General features: G+C 35.4%; 1 protein-coding gene across 1 annotated transcript in view; it reads left to right on the top strand.

Annotated features, from left to right (window-relative positions):
- The window catches only part of LOC123664906 (protein Skeletor, isoforms D/E-like), a 120374-nt gene that overhangs the window by 9894 nt on the left and 90153 nt on the right, over positions 1 to 20327 (top strand). Inside the window, exon 2 of the mRNA XM_045599276.1 lies at positions 11209 to 11346. Within this exon, the coding sequence (XP_045455232.1) occupies positions 11209 to 11346 (138 nt within the window). The remainder of the gene's footprint in view (positions 1 to 11208; positions 11347 to 20327) is intronic.

A 20327-nucleotide genomic window follows, 5' to 3' on the forward strand; every position in this document is an offset into this window, starting at 1 on the left:
CGTAACAAGCTCAGCAAGTCCACTTTGATATTAGGAGCTTAGCGACGACTGCGGGCGGAACACACTAAGCAGGGCTGGAGTAGCCGCAGGACCAACTACCCGTAAAGCAAATGACGCAAATGAAATAACTTCAAATTTGTTTCAGTTCATTTTGATCCTAAAGTATTTTCGTTTAATTAATTTGTGTAAAAGATTTTTTAAACATAATGAAGTTAAATAATTGTTTATTATTGTTGAAAAATAAAGTATCTCTATACTTAGATCATGTCGTACTTAAACTAGCAACTACACATAATAAAAGATATAACAAACATTTCGACGACACCTGCTCAGCGACTTCACGTCCGAACTGAGATCTGTGTTGTCATTACTTTGATTTATAATTAAAATATTTAACCTTAACATATTGTTTGAAACATCAATCATAATAATATTTTGATAAAACGTATCATTGATTTAAGCACAAAATAATACACATGCACTAAAATTCTGACACCTTCGTTCAGAAACTACTCGGGTATTAATAATTATTTGAAATTCAATTTATAAAATCAAAATATAATTCTTAAAATATTATAATAGTTATTCTATTTTTAAACTTTCAATGATAACAATAATTCACACTCGTTCAACAAACGAATCAATTACATTAGTTTACAAGTGCAGCTACAAAGAAACTCGTGAAGAGCTTTATGCGTGTGCAGCGCGTTGAAGTCTTTCTTACAGAAATAAAAACATCAACGCGCTCGCTAAGCGCAGCCAGTACTGATATTCAATACACTCGTTATAATTCCGATTTCTATTTTAAATGGTTGAATATAGTGGTAGCAAAATAATTAGCATTAAGTTTTTGTCGTCAAAATTTAAAAATCAACCACACAATAATTACACAACTCGCTGAGTCACGTCACTCGCTAGAGTACACGTGACATATGCACATATGTGCACAGTCGTACGCACGCACACACACTAGTGATCGTCGTAAGAGCGCAAGTGCAGTAATGAGACAGGAATCCGTAGAAAGTGAGCGCGAGAAAGTACCGCACGATGTCACATTCGAGATTATTTAACATCGTCACAGATCGTCACAGGCGCTGACAATAGATCGGAGCGATTACCGATGATCAGAGAAAAAAAAATCTATAAAACGGTTAGACTTTTCAGATCTTGTTGACAGTCACTATCTTTTATATAAAATTTGTTGATATGCATGCCAATTATATTAAATAAACCCACATTAAAAGTATCCTCTCTCATCGATGTGAAAAAGGTAAAGCTATAAATAAATTGTTTAATATTTTCAAAATATTTATTACGTTATAAACTTAACTCGAGAACAGTAAACAATAATGTTTTCCTAGAAAAAAAAACGTTCGTAAACAGTAAACAAAGATGTTTTCTATTAAACATTTGTTATTTTATGAAAGGTACATTGTTTACGTTAAATGTCACGTTGAGTTTATTATATTCAATTATATTCAATAATCTCTTTCATTTCGCAATGTACATTTAAGGTGATAATAATTGTGTTTGATAGCAAACGAAAAAAAAAACCAAGTTGACTAGCAATACGGGTAGCTAAAAATTTTTTATCAAACTTACTAGTCGCCACTATAATTTTCGAAGGTTTCCCTTGATTTGTCTGGAATGATATCATTAGATCCTAGTTTCCTTATGGTGGCACTATCCTTGAGATATATCCTTTCCAACATAAAAAAAAGGGAATGATCGAAATCGGTTCAAAAACGACGACGTTATCTTCGAGCAAACATAAAAAAATATGTGCGGTTGAATTGAGAAATCTCCTTTTTAAAAGTCTGTTAAAAATATAATCCTTAAATCATTATGGACCCTATAAAACACACAACCCTATAAACACGCAAACACAAAGAAATCAGTTCATTTGGTTAGTGTTTCATTCTTTTTCCACAAACATTACATTTATTAGTAGTTATTGAATGATATTTTTTTATTTTCTAAAAGACTTCAGTCCATTTAGCTTCCTGTGGTAACAAGTAGCATTACTTACTTTTTAAACATATTCGGAACTGCGATTCAATGAAAGGGTACCGCCAATGTTTTCGCCAACTTAACTTCCGTAAACACTTTTAATAGGAAGTATTAATTTATAAATATAGTAAACAAAACTCACATTACGTTTATGAACAACCCTAGCTGACATTTACATTACCTTGCCATAAAACAGAGAGATCCGATAATCTTTAAAGTTATGTAAAGATATTACTTGACTTTGTAACATAATCTTCTCTTAAGAAACTGTTTTCAAAGGTTAATGACGAATTTTAGTTTGAGTAACAAAAGATATTTATTCGTTGGTTTTGGTTATTTCATAACAAGAACGAGACGTCTGTCATAACTCACCGAAGTAAAAAAGGATTTATTTGAAGTTACGACGAGCGTGTCGCAAAACTGACGAGAGGGTACGAACAAAGTTTTTTATGGGTCTTTCCTTCATGTAGATTTAAGTAAAACATTTTTGTTCAAGTTCATATTTATCAGTGAACAGTTGTTACTTTGACTGTTCCGTTGACGCAGTCAGTAAAGCGACCTGCTTCAGATTAATGGGTTTGATTACTGCCCTGAATTTGGTTGTAATATGTATTGGTGTGTTATACACATGTGTATATAGTACTGAGCCATCGCCTTTTTGCCGAGGCCAGCCTGTCGCTGGAGGGATCCTGTTGCTTGCAGATCTGGGACCCTCCAAATAAAGTGGCACCCCCAAGTCCGGAAGCCAACATACGTCTAGGACTGCCTACCCGGGCGTCCTGGATATCACCCTTAAAGGGGTTCCCTTGTGAGACCACAAAAAAAAATTACTGAGCCATCGTATGATACAGTATAGTTTGATCCTCGCTTTTCATAAATGTTTTACCTGCAGATGCTCGTTCGTTACTTTTATTTTATTTTTAAAACCTACCTTACCGAGTATGTTCCAGCCTAAGATCAGAAAGACTATACCGACAAAATTAAGAGAACAGGTGCGTACAGGTGAAGGTACTCGCGCATTACATGTATCGACAGGTGATAATTTGTCTTACATCATAAGCATTCACCTCGTGCTCTGACTTTCCACAGCGATGCTCTCTCCTCACACGAGCGGCTCCGCGGGGAGCGCTTTGTTTCGCACACGTTTGAAAGTGCCAAGGAATAATAAGCAATGTACCGCAGTTTTAGAAATACATTAATTAAGACACTTATCTACAATCCGGTCGGTTCTTGTTCCTGTTGCGGTCGTTTTTGATTAGATAACTTTTCGTTGTCAACATTTAAAATTGTTTGTAAGGTACTATATTCTATTTAGCTTGTGACTCACTGCTGGGCGAATACCTATTATTCTATAAAAGAGCAGGATTGGAGTAAGTTGTCCTCGTTATATTCTATTCATACTATTTTTTTGTTCCTCTTACTGTGTAAAATAATTTAAATTTATGCATTTGCAGTTTCTTTGTAGTAGTACAATATTTAAATATGTGGTCTAGAGTAAAAACCATATCTGATATCGATTCGTGAATTTTAGCAACTCGGCCATCTCTACTCACAACTTTTAAACACGTTAACCCAAATTTAAGGCCATGACACTAAAAAGAATGAACCAACATTTAATATTCTTCAATAAAAAGTTTATTTCATTGTAATTATATTTTTAAACAGTTTTAAGAATCTTCATATTTACATTCAAACATTTTGTATCGAAATATTCGAAATTACAATAATTTGGCAACAGTAAGAGGCAAAGCTCGAACAGTAATTAAAATCCAATTACAACGTTAGTGCGTAAACGTAATTTTGAATATTTAATACTGTTAACTCAGACTTGTGACTGTGCCTCGGAGAGCACGTTAAGCCGATCCCGTTTGTTATCATAAATATCTGATAGCGATCATTACTCATATTAGTGAATATATTCTCCATCCCGTAGTCTCCATTAAGCTTTTCCTACATGTAGAAAGAGGCCTATGCCCAGCTGTGGGATGTAAAAGGCTAAATCTATCAATAAACCAGCAACAGATTGAGACTGGCGCGTGGCTTGCGCTCGCGTGGTCCGAGCCCATTGCGAATGTGAAACGATTACTGCTTCCAATATAAATATTTGAACAACAGAAATATGTAGAGTCACGCATCTGATGATTTTACTAAGTAATTTATTTGATAAAAGTGCATTTAAACTATTTGCAGGTGTTTATTGTATCAATGTAAAACTCTGTAGTATTAGGAGTGGAGGCGTCGAGAAAAAGGCGACGTTCACACTACTACGATATCATTTGATACGATGCTTTTTGATAACTATTGAAATAATATTATACAGTAAAATATTATGTTGATAATATGCAGGGATTACCCGTAGAGTAAGTTACGTCGTTTGGTGAACGGAAACTGAATTGTGATATATTTTATTATTTATTTAAAACTATATCGAATTTCGTTAACGATAAAGTACCGTATTTTTTTTTTTTTGTATATGTATAATATATATTAGCTAGGAGAAGTAGAGATCAAATTACACCTAGAAACTAATTGTTCCTTTTTTGTTATTTGTTACTTGAATATGTTGTGTAAATACGGAAATAAATAAATTAAATTAAATTAAAAATATTTTGCATAAATAAATAAATGATTTTTTGATTAAAAAAAATAAAAAATAAAACGAAACGCATTTAAAAGTAATTGTAATGTTATTATAGGGTGTAAAAATAATAGTGGTTGAGTTTGAATATATTTGAGGAATTATAGAGAATAATGGTAATTGTAGGTCAGCGAGCGAGATAATGTTCAGGATCAGGTGTGAAATGAACGCAAAAGTAGCATTAACATTTTTAACGGAATTTCACAGAAGCGTGCTCGTCTGTTCTGCCATACATTTGGGTTCGTTAGCACGTATTCAGCGATGTACCTTTCGACCTTTGCATTCTCAATGCGTGGATTAAGTAGAAACCGGATGATATTATACCTTCTAACTTAATAACAGAGTCTATATTTGATTGTCCTTTGCAATTCATATACACATAAGTCTGACGCTCTTAGAACAAATGCATAACATGAAAATATATTCACATACACAATAGAAATATGATTATGTACTTTATGTCATAGACGACAGGGACTATATTTGAATTGTGGAGTATTTAATATTGCCAGTTTTTGAAATCGTGGTGATTGAGAATTGCTGATTGGATTTCACAAATTGGTTTTTGATGAACGTATTGTTTCTGTACACTGTGAGCGCGTGTGCGCTGGGAATGGATTTTTTTACTTTTTTCTTTGATGCGATATCTGTACCTACAGACTTCGACGAGTCCACAAGTATAGTATAGTGACAAGTAGGTGATATGACAAAGGGTGTCTTGTTGATTTTGTGTATTGTTAAAGTGTCGTAATGGTGTAAATTTGTTATAACGGCGTGTACTGAACTTAAGCAGTATGTAAAGCTTCTACTGCTGAGCTTTTCTAACAGCTGAATTCGAGACACTGCTTCATTGCGATGTGGCAGAAAATTTTCTGACCATAAGTAACGATCGCTATCAGATGTCTATAATAACAAGTGAGGCCGACAACTCACTCTCGCTCCGCTACGTTAAAAATATTCAAACAGGAGTGTTATGTGAGTGATTATATACTAACTGAGCGCCGCGGCTTCACACGCGTTAATTTGAGGGAAAAATAACCTATAACCTTCCTAAAATATATTTTTTCAATTTCAGTTTCTGTAATAGATTATGTAAATTGGTAAAAGAAAAGATTATAATAGTGATACATTCTAAAAAAGTACATAATATTATATCATTTGTATAATCACCTATATATCTTGTGTTGTTCAAGTAGCTATACTCCTTGCCATTTTCTGGGGGATTGACGCTGCATGCGATACAGGTTCTCCTAGTATGGCAGCAGAGGCATTCTAAATATAATTACTGTGATATTGCTTTGTAACTATATTTAATTAAAAATGTAAACCTTTTTATTTAGAAAAATAAAGTATTATTATAAGTATTATTTTTCAATTAAAACCTGTTGTTCCTGATATAGCGCGTTTAAAGAAACAAACAAACTTTTCAGCTTTAAAATATTGTTATAGATTATAATGTTAAGTGAAAGTATTTAAATTTATGTAACGAGTGACATTCAGAGGCTTTAATGACGATAATGTTCCAGCGTTGGAAACTAAGTAGCAACACATGTACTGGCTGCCGGGGCTTCAAACTAAGTCTCTTAATAATAGTTTTTACTCCGGCGAGCGCGGCGGCCTCGAACTTGCTCGGGGCTTATGAAAGTATCGGGGCACTAAAACGTGAACATACTTCTAACTTCTAAATAAGTTTACGTCTGTGAAAATTTTGTCTTTGTAAATTTGTTAAATACAGTCAAACTTCACGTCAACACTAAGTCTAGTCTACAACAAAACACTGCGTTGTAAATATAAAGGATTGAAATTCAAGGTTTTCAGTGTGAAATCCTGTGTCAGGGATGAAAGCTCACATAGCACACGCAAAGATATCTTGAGTGAGTGTTAAGCTAGCAACCGCTATCAGAAGCCTCACTAACTGCCAACACTGCGCTGATGTATCAATTAAATAACTTAAATCTATACTCATTTTATAAAGTCGAAGAGTTTGTTTGTGTAAGTGCGCTAATCTCAGGAACTACTGGTTCGAATTGAAAATACCGACGAAGGCTATAATATGCTTTTTTTTATTATTTATTATTATTATTATTTATTCTTTGCTAAATAAAGCTTAGTAATACGAGTACATATGGCAACACAGTCTGTTTATATGAGTCCACTTTAGCGAATCCTTGACGAAAATACAAACAATTTGATACATTCGCACATTACAACGACATTCACAAACGCTCTCCTCACACGCAACTGTCGACTCTCCCCCATACGTGTTATTGCCTATAACCGTTTCATCACACGAATTTTGTCAAGAGCCACTTAAGGCCGTGTCACTTTCTTGAGAACACTTTCACGGACAGATCGACGTTATGCGTTAGACGTACAGTTACGTGTCGTGATGAATGGTATCCATCACAGCGAGCGGAGCGGGGCGGCGAGCTTGTATGACAACTCGCTTTTGAGTAATGAATCACCTCCATCTGCTTCGTGACGAAATTTTAGTTTTGAATATCTATACAAATAAATAAAATTAGCGTGTCTGTTTGTAATATTAAAATAATCGCTTTTTACTAAATGCATACACGGTACATATACCAAAATAACATTTTATATGACTTTTGTCTGTCTGTCTGTTTGTTCCGGGCTATCTCTGAAACGGCTCGACTGATTTTGACGGGACTTTACTGGCAGATGGCTGATGTAATAAGGCGTAACTTAGGCTACTTTTATTTTAGATATTTATTTATTTTGTGACTGTGCGAACTGAACAATATTTTTTAATTCCACGCGGACGAAGTCGCAGGTTCAGCTAGTTTTTCAATATATTAGGAGTTGTGCAAATGTCATTTATTTGCCATTCACTTAAATTTTTTTAAAATAAATTTGTCACAAGAAGAACAGAAATGAATGTTAATAGTCAAGTGTCGGTTTGAAGAAAAGCGGTTTATGATTCTATACAATACTACTATTCATACATTAGGGCGTATAGTTCGAAAAATCGATAGTCATTGAAGATCGTCAATCTCAAGGGAACACTTTTAAATTTGCAAGCGCTGCATTGCACAGCGGATACATTTAAAGGTAGACATATTAATTAGAACTATGGGGACTTGACCTAAAGAGTCATACTAACTTTTTCGTTTGGGGTCCGTGCAGGAGATCTATGCTACACAGTGGGTCATCATCTGCGTTTGACGGTTATTATCACTTATATTGAATTCTCTGAATGTTGTTTTGTTGTATGTTAAAATTATAACAATATTTTTAAGATTTAGAAGAACACCAAAAAATCGCTTAGACCGAATATAAAATCATCATATCAAAAATTTCGATCTAGCGAGTACATCGTTCCATAGCTTAATTGGCTAGAGCGCCGACACGATCAGAGGAGATGCAGGTTCGATCCCCGCTGGAACGGTCGATTTTTGATATGATATTAAAAAATGTTAAGAGCAAAAAAGTTTTGCATAGTAATTTTCAGACAAGGCATGACACTACAACTATGGTGTTATCCCTTATCATATGGCATTACTAGTCAGGGTCGGCGGCATACTATTATGAAGGAGTGGAGTGTCTCGCGTAAACAACCGCTCTACGATCGAATCGACAAATGTATTGTTCGCGTCCATACAGCGTGAGGTGAGGCGAGTGTGCCGCTGAGCGAGGCGCGGCTCGTCGCCTCTCAAATGTCCTCTGATCACCTTGCTCCAGATCTTGTCATACTCCGCAGAAATGCGACCCTATTTGAGATCTATTGATAAATGCTAAAAAGACATTTTAACGGTTATATAATTAATTGTCCTAATATGGCTGATTGACTGGCTCATTCGACATTGTCGAGAGTAATCTTTTGTTATAGGCAAACGAAATTTGGCCTGTAGCCTATAAAAAAAAGTAAACAAAATACGTAGTAGACATTTGCACAAATGTTCTCTCATTTTTATCAGTTCTCGCACAAAAATTTTATATTTCAATGAAGCTCTTAAAGAATAAACATTCCATAGCCTAGCTCGAACAAATACTCAAATATTAAGCAAGTAAGTGTCTGAGCTTTATAAGCGTTTATAAGGCTGAGATCTTGAACACATATCATCACATTCTGTCTGTTTGGCGTTACCTTACTTAATTGTGATTTTTTTTTAGTTTCAAAATTTGAATATTATTATTCAATGAAGTAACAAATAAATATTATTTTTATTATATCATTGAGTCTAAGCTCGTTCGTTTTTGCAACTCACAATGTTTTTGATTTACATAAAATTAAAATAATTACAATTCCAAGCTCGCAATAATCAATGATGTGTGAACGATCCTAAAACCAATATAAATATTTAATGAACCAGTTGTGAAAACACGACAAAAAATTAGCGATCACAAATATTATGAACAACAAGACGCAGGCGCCGGGACATGATTAGCCACTTAACTGTATAAACAGATATCAGCGGTCGCACAGGAAACTGGTTCCTGTTCGCGATGTAAGGACAAGCGTGTGTTGAGACGCGGGCGACACAGACCGTAGCAGATAAACGTTTTTCATACTTTTGACAAATTTTAATGCAAGTTTATGTATCATCGTGCCGTCCATAGATTTCATAACCGATACTAAAAAATGGAACAGTCAATAAACATTTGTAGAGGCTTCGTATTATTAGTGATTGATTTGAGTACTAGTAGATTAGTATAGGTGTTTGTATTACATACCATCATGATTAATTGGTTAAAGTGCTTTACAGAAGACGGTATAAAATGTTCTAAAACATAACACTCAAAACTGTAAACATATATTTGTACATGAATATTCTGGGGTATAATAAGTACGATTACGCAAGTAAGCCGCTGGCTACATGCTCTGTCGGTTTTGTGATGTAGCGATGAATTTTATCGTACGCTCCATCTAAGTGTTATGCGAATGCAAAAATAAATAAGTGGTCGAGATCGTTCACCGAGGAAGAGAAAGTCGCAAGGACGACACTCTCTCTCGCGTCAGATCGTGTTTTTGTAGGTCCGTCGCTTATGAGGCTGTGATGACGAGCGAGGGTCAAGGAACGGGACCCACTGACTTAGATAATTAAGGTTTTGTTAACATTTTGTGTGAATGCTTGAGTTTTTGTTAGTGTGAAACAATTGAGACCGCTCTAAGCCACACATAGTGTTATATGTTATATAGTGTAAGTACTTGAAGTATAAGTACTTTTTTAGCAAAACGTTCCCACTCCGGTGACAATAAAATAATCGAACAAGTAAAAACGAATCAAAGTATAAAAGAACAGTCGCCATAATTAAATGAGTAAATTAAGCGCTATAAGAAGTCGCTCGTCGCCTGAGGTAAAAACTTTCCGATGTTGAAACAAAGTAAGAAGAAACGTAGCAAGTCGCTCGCTGATTCAATTTCGTTTTTTCTACACGACTCGCCCTGAGACCATTTTTATCAGCGTTATTTGATATTTGTTCTTTTCTAACGGAGCCTCCCTCGGGACTCTAATGAACTAGATCGAAATAAGTTTCTGAATAGTTTCTCCGCGGAGGGTTTCGGTTGAGAAACACGAGGAAATGGACGTTATGGGAAAATTGGTATTTGACTTACCCAAAGAATAGTATAATACAGAAGACACAGTATTTAGTATTAGTTCAAGGAAATTATTTGTAACTGACTTAAGAGAGTCTGTTCATTTAATAATGTTCATCAAATAATAAATATAAATATATTTTATCAAATAATAAATAAAAATATATTTCATCAAACAACGCCACACGGTTTTTAACGATAAATACTCGTATTAGTAGTATTTATGCAAACAACAAGAATATTATACATTGAACTTGAACAGTATTTAGTGCACTATTCAACTATTAATATGTCAGTCAGTCAGTCAGTCACTTCAGCCTATCGCTGTCCACTACTGGACATAGGCCTACTCAAGTTCGGCCTACACCGACAATTTTACGTCAATCATCGGTCTACAATAAATACGTAGCGAAATTATACTTAATGTCTTATCTATGGCTAATTTATGTGATTGTACTGTAGCTATAAATAAAATGTTGAAAATATATTTACGAGTATATCATACGATTTTTTAACTTTAGTATTTGACAATATAGCGATGCCAGCTTGATCTAGCACTTTATACTTGAAATTTTAAATTTTACTTCAAATGTTAAATTATTAATCCTAGGGACATATCAATCAATCCTTACAGTACAGATAGGCTTAGCATTTGTATTTTGTAGTTTTAATAGACTTTTTTAATTAAACTTTTAATTTTTAAAAATTTTAATTTTTTAAAATATAATACAAGCGATTACTTTAGCTTATAGACGAATTAAACACCAGAAGCATTGCAAATGGCCAGACCGTGGTCACCTCACTCACCACAGGAACGTAATACTACTTGGGAGCAATGTTATTTAGCTGTGATCTTCTGTAAGGTCGAGGTCATCTCCAGTCGGTTTGCTCCAGATTTTGAGCAGGATACAGCCTGCGGTGCCCTGCCTCAGTGAACTCTTGGTCTGTGACCTACGATTGTGTACGATGTATGTGAGTCATGTATGGTGTATTGTTCCAGGCGCGGGCCAGGCGCGCTACCTGGGCCGCGAGGTGGGCCAGCTGTCGCAGCTGCACCACGGCGTGCGCGGCGCCGTGTTCGCGGTCGACTCGCGCACGATCTACCTGCACGACTTCCACTACGACGGCGAGGGGCCCGGTGAGTACTCTGTTATACTGTATTTATTTCTATTAGCCTTTATGATGGATGAGACTTAGATACTTAACCTGAGTAACATATGAATAATCAAAATTACTTTCAAAACTCAAGCTTGATATTAAATTGAAGAAGTGAACACACGTATCGTATAAACAGTATTAGATAATGACAAACACACATGAATATATTTTACACACATTGCTGCGCACACAGCTCGACTCACCTCAACATTCTCAAAGTTGAGGGTTCCCGACCCTCGACGTCTCTATACTGCACTCGAACGGTTCTGAAGTTTGTGCATTTGCATTCCACTCGAAACAACTTCACTTCGGACAAAGCTGTCGCCATTTCGTTGATTATTCAAATTTATTCAAAATTTCCGCACATTGAGTATAAACTACTTACTTCACTAACTTAATATATTGTGAAACAAACGATTATGCATACTTTATCTTAATTATTAGTAAATATTAGAAATAATTCGCAACAGTGCCGAATAAATCATTAAATACATAAAAAAAATATTTTAGACCAAACGATTTTACGTTCACTGAACACGTCAAACTGAGTTACAGTTTAATTTGTAAATATCGGTACAACAATATGAACAAACGTGGTAAATATCTCTTTTTATAAATAAATCATAGTGTTAGTAACGACATAAGGTAAAAAACTAATGCAGTAATAACTTCCTTAAATCTCTCATAATTTCTGTGTAAAATAAAATTGAAAGTAGAAGATGTACGAAGTGTGTCAATTGAAATGAACCATACACCAAAATGATGAAAATATTTAAGCAAATGAAACCACCGAAGTCACGAGGCTAGCCAATTGAAAACAATGCTTACATTTAACTTTTTTTACAAACCGGATCTTCACACAAATTGCTATGTTTTATTTGTGTGTAATGATATAAATTGTTTTGGAAAATATATAAATCATTAAAATAGGTAACCTGCTTTCTCATCGCCTTAAGAGGAAGACCAAAATACTTTTCGTTTGAGGCTATTATATTCAAGTCTATTGTGTAGTTTGAAGTATGGCTTACGATTTAAATTTCGGATTTAAAGTTCTTCACACATCACAAACACTAGCTATGTAGGAGGTTAACAATTTGAAGGTTCTATACTTTGAGAAAAAATGCAAAGGTCGCGGTCGTGAGTATCGTCGGCATTCCTACAAACAAAACAATAGACATTGAAGAGAATTAAATATCTCAGAGAGATAATGAATAGCGAGATGTTGGAAATAAACACTAAACAATTAATATTGTGCCCACGCTTTACAACACATACATTACATTAATTGACGGATGTAAACACATACATAAACATTTTGTATACAACTAGGGTACAAACAAGTGTACGCTTCACCTGATGGAAAGCGATAAACGTAGCTTATTGCCTTAAACACTAGGAGCGTCGCAAGCGCGTTGCCAACCCTACCTTTGACTCTTCTTGAGAGCTTAGGAGCTTAGTAGGAGGTCAGTTATGTTGTTGCGAAATGGAAGGAAGTTAATGTATGGCGTGCCTCGGAACATAGTAAATTAGCCATTGCGCAATATGTATTCTAAACCTTGAATACTCAGAGCCCAAGTGGACAGGACCATCATCCTAGGTGTCTTGGGATGAAAGATCTCTCATTTCTAATAATGATCATTAACGTAACAAATGCAACAATATTTGCTCAACGTAACATTTGGATGGTGTTTTAGTCTACTTGGACGTTATACGATGCTCAACATACAATACTCTTACAGTTGAAATTTCTTTTAATTTTAATACAGACACTACGTTACGTAATTTGAGCCCAACTTCGTTTACTTTCATGTAAAAAACTGAAATTGCAGTTCGTTCGTACATTTTAAAAGGAGATTCGAGTGTAAAACAATCTTAAAGTTATATATGTGCATGAAACTTGTAACAACTTCAGTGCGGTCGCCGGCGCGGCGGTAATTAGTTAGCACACGTGTCGTTTCACATGAAAACTAGTTCTTAAAATTGAACCCTACGTTCTGGGTAGTAGGGTATAATTCATAACATGTATACAATTGTGTAGAAATTAGTTCAAAGTGTTATTTTATTGTTAGTATTATTCAAGAGAAGTTTTGATAATTTCGTCAATTGTTATTTGGTTTTAAATATAAATGAGTCTATTTACTTAATGAACAATTTCATTGCTAACAATATCTTGATATTTCTTTGTGATTATTATAATTGTTTAAAGTAAGCACAGAAATGCTTGTTTGTATAATTTTTGCCACTTATTTTATACCTTTATAATTAAAAAAAATTGGCAGTTTTAGAGACTGCCGATAGAAGTGAAAACTTAAAACTTTTAATTCTAAAATTTGCATATCGGTGACGCGAGTGCACGAGATTTCATTCATCTAAAAAGCGAACGCAAACGGCCGCTGCGCGTGACACCATGAGCATGTCCGTCACGCGAACTCATAAGATTTTCCTTTATTAGATAGTGCTCAATGGGGCTAAAGAAATTTTCACTTAAAATAACCTTATTTTGATCTTATTAAGACATCAAATCTGGATATTTGTCAAAATTTCAAAACTATTTGTTTTTGAATTCATTTAAACCGACTCCGACGCCGCGTTGGCGCAACGGTTACGGCCATGGATTGTACCTGTTGCGCTGGCGGTTGCGGGTTCGATCCCCGCACATGACAAACATCTGTATTGGCCATACAGGTGTTTGACGTGGTCTGGGTGTTTGTGCAGTCCTTGTGGGTCTCCCCACCGTGCCTCGGAGAGCACGTTAAGCCGTCGGTCCCGCTTGTTATCATGTACACCTGATAGCGATCGTTACTCATAGTAGGGAATATATCCACCAACCCGCATTAGAGCAGCGTGGTGGATTAAGCTCTGATCCTTCTCCTACATGGGGAAAGAGGCCTATGCCCAGTAGTGGGATATTCAGGCCGTAGCGTTAAACCGACTTCAAAAAAGAAGGAGATTACTTAATTCGTCCTCATATATATATATATTGTATGTTGGGGAATAAGAGATATCTCCGGTGTGGACCATCATCCCATCCGGAATCCCAGAAAAATCGAGGGAAATCCTTGAAAATCGTAGTGAAGACTAGTGTGTTTGTTAATTTTTTTCGTCTACTTACATTGTATTACTTGTCGATGTAATTGAAGTCGGTTTTTTTTCGTTTTCGAGCAAACACAATTATTATTATTATTGAAATATATGTTCAATTGTACATATGTATAATACATATATCACAAATCCATATCCCGTGGTTGTAAGGATACTGCTACGCTATTACTAAACTAAGTGGAACAAGGTGTAGCGAGTAAATTAAACGTGTGACTTCAACGAGAGCAGCTCGTCGTCACTCGCTGTGAGCCGCAGCAGACGAAGCTCGACTTATGAAGTCGTGTCGGGTCTTCTCGTCTGCGAGGAAATTTAAATTCGGTAATTGTAAGGAAATAGGCGTATCTGAGGAAAGATAGTATTTCTTTTCATTGTTTGGAACGTTATTGATTTTTTACCAGCAATGAAGGTATTTTTATTGATTAAAATTTGTTTTATAATTGAACAAAAAAGGTATAACGCTGAGAAAACTTATAATATAAATTTTTTATTGTAAATATTTGTTTTATTTTAATTATATTTGACATATTGAATACTCGTTACTGAATTTTATATATAATATATAATTATTAGCACAATAGCTGTGTTTGATAGCAAATGAAAAAAACTGACTTCAGTAACATCGACAATTATACAACGTAAGTAAACGAAAAAATTAACAAATGCACTGGTCGTCACGACGATTTTCAAAGGTTCCCCTCGATTTCTCTAGGATTTCATCATCAGATCCTAGTCTCCTTACGATAGTACCACTCTCGGGATATCTCCTTTCCAACGAAAAAAAGAATTATCAAAATCGGTTCATAAACGACGAAGTTATCCCGGAACATACATTACATATATACATACGGTCGAATTAAGTAACCTCCTTTTTTGAAGCCGGTTAAAAATATTTTTAAATCTCATTTCAAGCTGATACTTCGTAGTTTTCATAAGACACAAGTAACATGTATTAAGATTAAAATTTAAGTTAAAAGTATTATTTAATTTGCTCGCTTCTTTAAACAAAATTCAATCACAGTCTCATGAATACTCACTGCTCGGTGTGTCTCACCGCCGTATTTTGGCGTTTGTTGTGGGCGCAGATGTAACATACAAGCCGGCGCTTTCCACCTAATGAGAGAGGAACACACGTGGACAGTTTCATCACATTTTGAACCTCATAGCCACTGTGATAAGGACTTAACTTGCGTAACTTTAACGACCATACAGTTTGTCACTCGAGATAAGTAGCGTAGTAGAATTTAATGTCTTATATAAACGCAGGAAAGAGTAGATTCGTATGAAATATTTATGTGACTGTCATCGTCGTACGCTCTACAAATTATTTGAAGTAATTGTAAAAAATCGCTGGAGCACATTTTCCGTACTTTTTCGGCGTTAAAGGCACATCGAGCTTGATTTGTAGCGAGTCGTAAAGTTTTATATTTCAGCGAGAGCGCCACGCGCCGCTGTCGTAGGCGGACACTTCTAAGAAAGTGAAACCGATTTTATATTTCGACGATATTGGGTACATTTGTATTGCTTAACACTAGTCACTGTATTTTTATTATCGATCCTTTCTATTGTAGAGATAGGGTCGGTAACGCGCTTACAATGCCAACCTGCCACCATCACAGGTGAGTCGTACGCTTGTTTCCCGACCTAGTTGTATATGAAAAAATGATAAAAGAGGTATGTAATACATACATACTCCTAGTTGTCTCCAACTACAGTAAATCAAAACATTAAGCACTAATTTTTAAATTTGTGGAATCCGCGAATCAACGTTTTAAATGGGCAAGATCCTGCAGGTCAATAAGTGTTGTGTCATAAATGTCAATAAGTGAGATCCTGCGTGATTGAAACCACTTCCTGACACGAGGCTTGTGTTTGATACTCAAAAAAAGTTTCATTTGTATTATGTGAATAAGAAATTGATTATATAAAAATGTAAATTCAGTAAATGAATGCAGAATAAGAAGTAATATATCAGTTATATAATATAGTAAGAGCGTGAGCGATCACGTGGCGTCGTATGGAGCGGGCTCGGGGTGATTTCCCGCGGGGCGCCGCGACTTACATGCATGCGAAGATTGCTCTCCATTTGACGACGCGGTTCGCGGTTGTATTTGGAGTATTCTTATTATTATTAAAGTGGAATAATATTTCAATAACGTATATAATGTACACAATATAGACAATACAACCGCTCAGGTGTAGTGCTACAAAGGCACCTAAACACCGACGGTTTTCGGCTTCGATTCCCGCTCGGGATAGATATTTGTATTTACACAAATATTTCTTTCCGGTTTGGATGTCTGCCCTTGTGGGTCTCCCCACCGTGCCTCGGAGAGCACGTTAAGGTATCGGTCTCGTTTGTAATTAAAATGTGTTACACTAGCCTAACCCCACGGTATCAGTGTGCCTCCGACTTAACTTCATACGAAGATAATTAAACAATATATTTGAATATAAGAAACCCAGGTGTGCCCACAACCTTATTTTCTCTGTACGGCACACGTGCAAGATTTCAACATCATTTCGGACGAAGATGGCAAGCAACGGAAAGCGACCACCGCAGAGACCACCGCAGCGACGGCCACACCGTGGAAACCTTTCTTCAACTTCGTTTTATTAAATCATTCTTTTACTTAACATCAGTAGGGAATCACCTCTCTTTAGTTATAAGTTTAATTGTAATTTAATATAATAAATTATTATAAGTAAATTGCTTTTTTTTGGCATCTGCGGCTGCAACAATCGTAACTGGCGCAGTCGGTAGGATAGTACTCGCGGGCCGGTTCGCGAGATTCGGGATCAAAAATCATCACGACGCGTGCCACCCGTGTGGTTTTCGAACTACGATCGAGTACTATACGAAGAATCTACAGAAGTTGCAGCCAAAGAGAATCTAGAAATCGATTCGGCTAAGAAAAATGCAAAGGTAGGTACCTTGAATCTTTCAAGTTCCTTACCCAAACCTATCCTATAAGTATTTTATTATAATTAAATGATCCATAAAAATTATATCGCATAATTTTTATGTCTGAATTTTAGTCGTATTATACATATTTTATATAATATATATCTGTGTGTTAATTTTAATTCACTTATTATATTTAGGTAAGCCGTAAAAATTATATCGCATAATTTTTATGTGTGAATTTTAGGAGTATTATACATATTTTATAATTATAATTTATACAACTGTGTTAATTTATAATTTCCAAAATTTTTCATCCGCGAGAAATTAGGAATAGTAGGTTAAGTAATATTAGGTTAAATTCAAATAGAAGTAATTTATTTGACGAGAACAGGCATTTTTCAGAAAATATGGCTCAATACGAGTTAGACGCGATTTATAAATCACTGAGGATGTTACCCGAATTCGATGGGAACCCTCACATTTTGACTCGTTTTATAAATCTTTGCGATCAGATAGTCTTAACACATATAGGCACTGAACCGGAACATCAGTTAGGGAATTTGGCATTAATTAACGGTATTCTAAATAAAATTACGGGTCCAGCAGCTAGATTAATAAATGCCAGCGGCATACCAGAGAATTGGCAGGGCATAAAAAATGCGCTTATTAATAATTTCGCTGATCATCGTGATGAGACAGCGCTCTATAGTGACCTTTCGATGCAGACCCAAGGTTCCAGCACACCACAGGAATTTTATGAGAGGTGTCAAAACCTTTTTAGCACGATTATGACCTATATATCGTTACACGAAACTATCCCTACAACTATTATAGCTAAGCGAACATTATATCAAAAGCTAACACTGCAAGCTTATTTGCGAGGCCTTAAAGACCCCCTAGGTTATAGAATTAGATGCATGCGACCAGAATCAATGGAGAAGGCATTAGAATATGTACAGGAGGAATTGAATACGTTATATATGCAACAGAGAAATGATAGTGGTCATTCAAATAAAAAAGAAATTAATAATGTAAATCAGAATAATCATAATCATTATCTACCGCTTAACAATTTTGTACCTAAATCATTCAATTTCCCGATAAAACCATCTAATTTAAATATGCCTGGTCCATCACGACCATATGGTAATCATAATTTTCAAGGTTTTAAACCAAATGTTCCACCCCAAACGCAGCAGCAACGCGGACTCACACGTACCCAACAAATTATGCGCGCTATGCCTCCGAATTATAGCCCCCAGAGTAATATGTTTAGATTAAATAGACCTTACCAGCAGCAGCATTCTAATCATTTTAATAACCAGCCACGTCCAATGAGCGGCGTCAGCCATTTTATTCCAAAAGTCTTACCACCAACCCTTAGTGGGCATGATTGGCGTAAATCAGGCAACCCACCACCGACAAACTATTCAAAAGTACGCGAAGTAAATTACAATGAGTTTGACTATGACGACAACGACATATACGACTATGACTATAATGACTATTCAAATTACGATCCAAACTATTTTATATACGAACAAACCGACTACTTACCTTATGATAATTATGAGCCTTGTCCAGAGTCAGTGTCAGTAGAGGAAATTGAAAATCTACAAAGTGCTGATAACGTAAATTTTCAGAAGGACCGGAAATCAGAAAAGCCAAAATAGAGGTTAATTTTCATATCCAAAGACAGCTAGGTTATATTCAAATATCTAACCCACCACTCAAATTTTTATTAGATACGGGCACTAATCAGTCTTTCATTAGCCCCGAGGCTGTACAAAAATATTTTAGCCATATACCATTAAACTATGATCCTTTTGAAGTTACAAATGTGCACACTACTAGTAAAAACGACTACTCTATTACTCTTCCTTGCTTTCAGGAATTTTGCGAAAAAGATGATATAACTTTATTCGTATACAAATTTCATAACTACTTTGACGGACTATTAGGTTTTGACTTATTAGACACTTACGGATCGAATATTGACCTTAGAAATAAAATGTTAATTACTCGCAATGCTGAAATACCTATTCACATGTATGACTCACGTAACGCGAATTTGTATGAAGAAATTATTCCGGCTAACTCATCAAAATTAGTTAGATTACCTATTAATAGTTTAAATGGCGATGTTTTAATTGAAAATCAGGTAATTTGTAATTGTCATATATCCGAATGTTTAACAAAAGTAATTAATTATCGTGGATGGGTCGAAATAACCAATCCCACCTGTAACGATATCATATTTTCTATGGATAAACCGGTAGAAGCAGAATTATTTAATATTGAAAGCGCCGATATTGAAATTTTACCCAAACGCACGAAAGAAGTAATTTCTCGTTTAAGAACCCAGCATTTAAATCCAGAAGAACGTGCTAACTTAATTAATTTATGCGCTAACTACGCAGATATATTTTACCTCGAAGGTGAACCATTAACATTCACCAACAAGATAAAACACAAAATTCGAACTACAGACGAAATCCCGGTACACACAAAAACTTATAGATATCCCTATATCCATCGGCAAGAAGTAAAAGACCAAATTCAGAAAATGCTCGATCAAAACATAATTAGGCCATCCGATTCCGCTTGGAGCTCGCCAATATGGGTAGTACCTAAGAAAGCAGATGCTTCAGGTAAAGTTAAGTGGCGTCTGGTTGTAGATTTTAGGAAAGTTAATGAAAAAACCATAGATGACAAATACCCCATACCCAATATAACTGACGTACTAGACAAACTAGGGAAATGTCAATACTTCACAACTCTCGATTTAGCTAGTGGCTTTTATCAAGTTGAAATGGATCCCCATGATATTCATAAAACCGCGTTCAATGTAGAAAACGGGCATTACGAATTTTTGCGTATGCCTATGGGCTTAAAGAACTCACCTTCAACTTTTCAGCGTGTCATGGACAATGTTCTAAAAGATCTACAGAACC

This window comes from Melitaea cinxia, chromosome 23 (genome assembly GCF_905220565.1).
Source record: "Melitaea cinxia chromosome 23, ilMelCinx1.1, whole genome shotgun sequence".
Taxonomy (NCBI): domain Eukaryota; kingdom Metazoa; phylum Arthropoda; class Insecta; order Lepidoptera; family Nymphalidae; genus Melitaea; species Melitaea cinxia.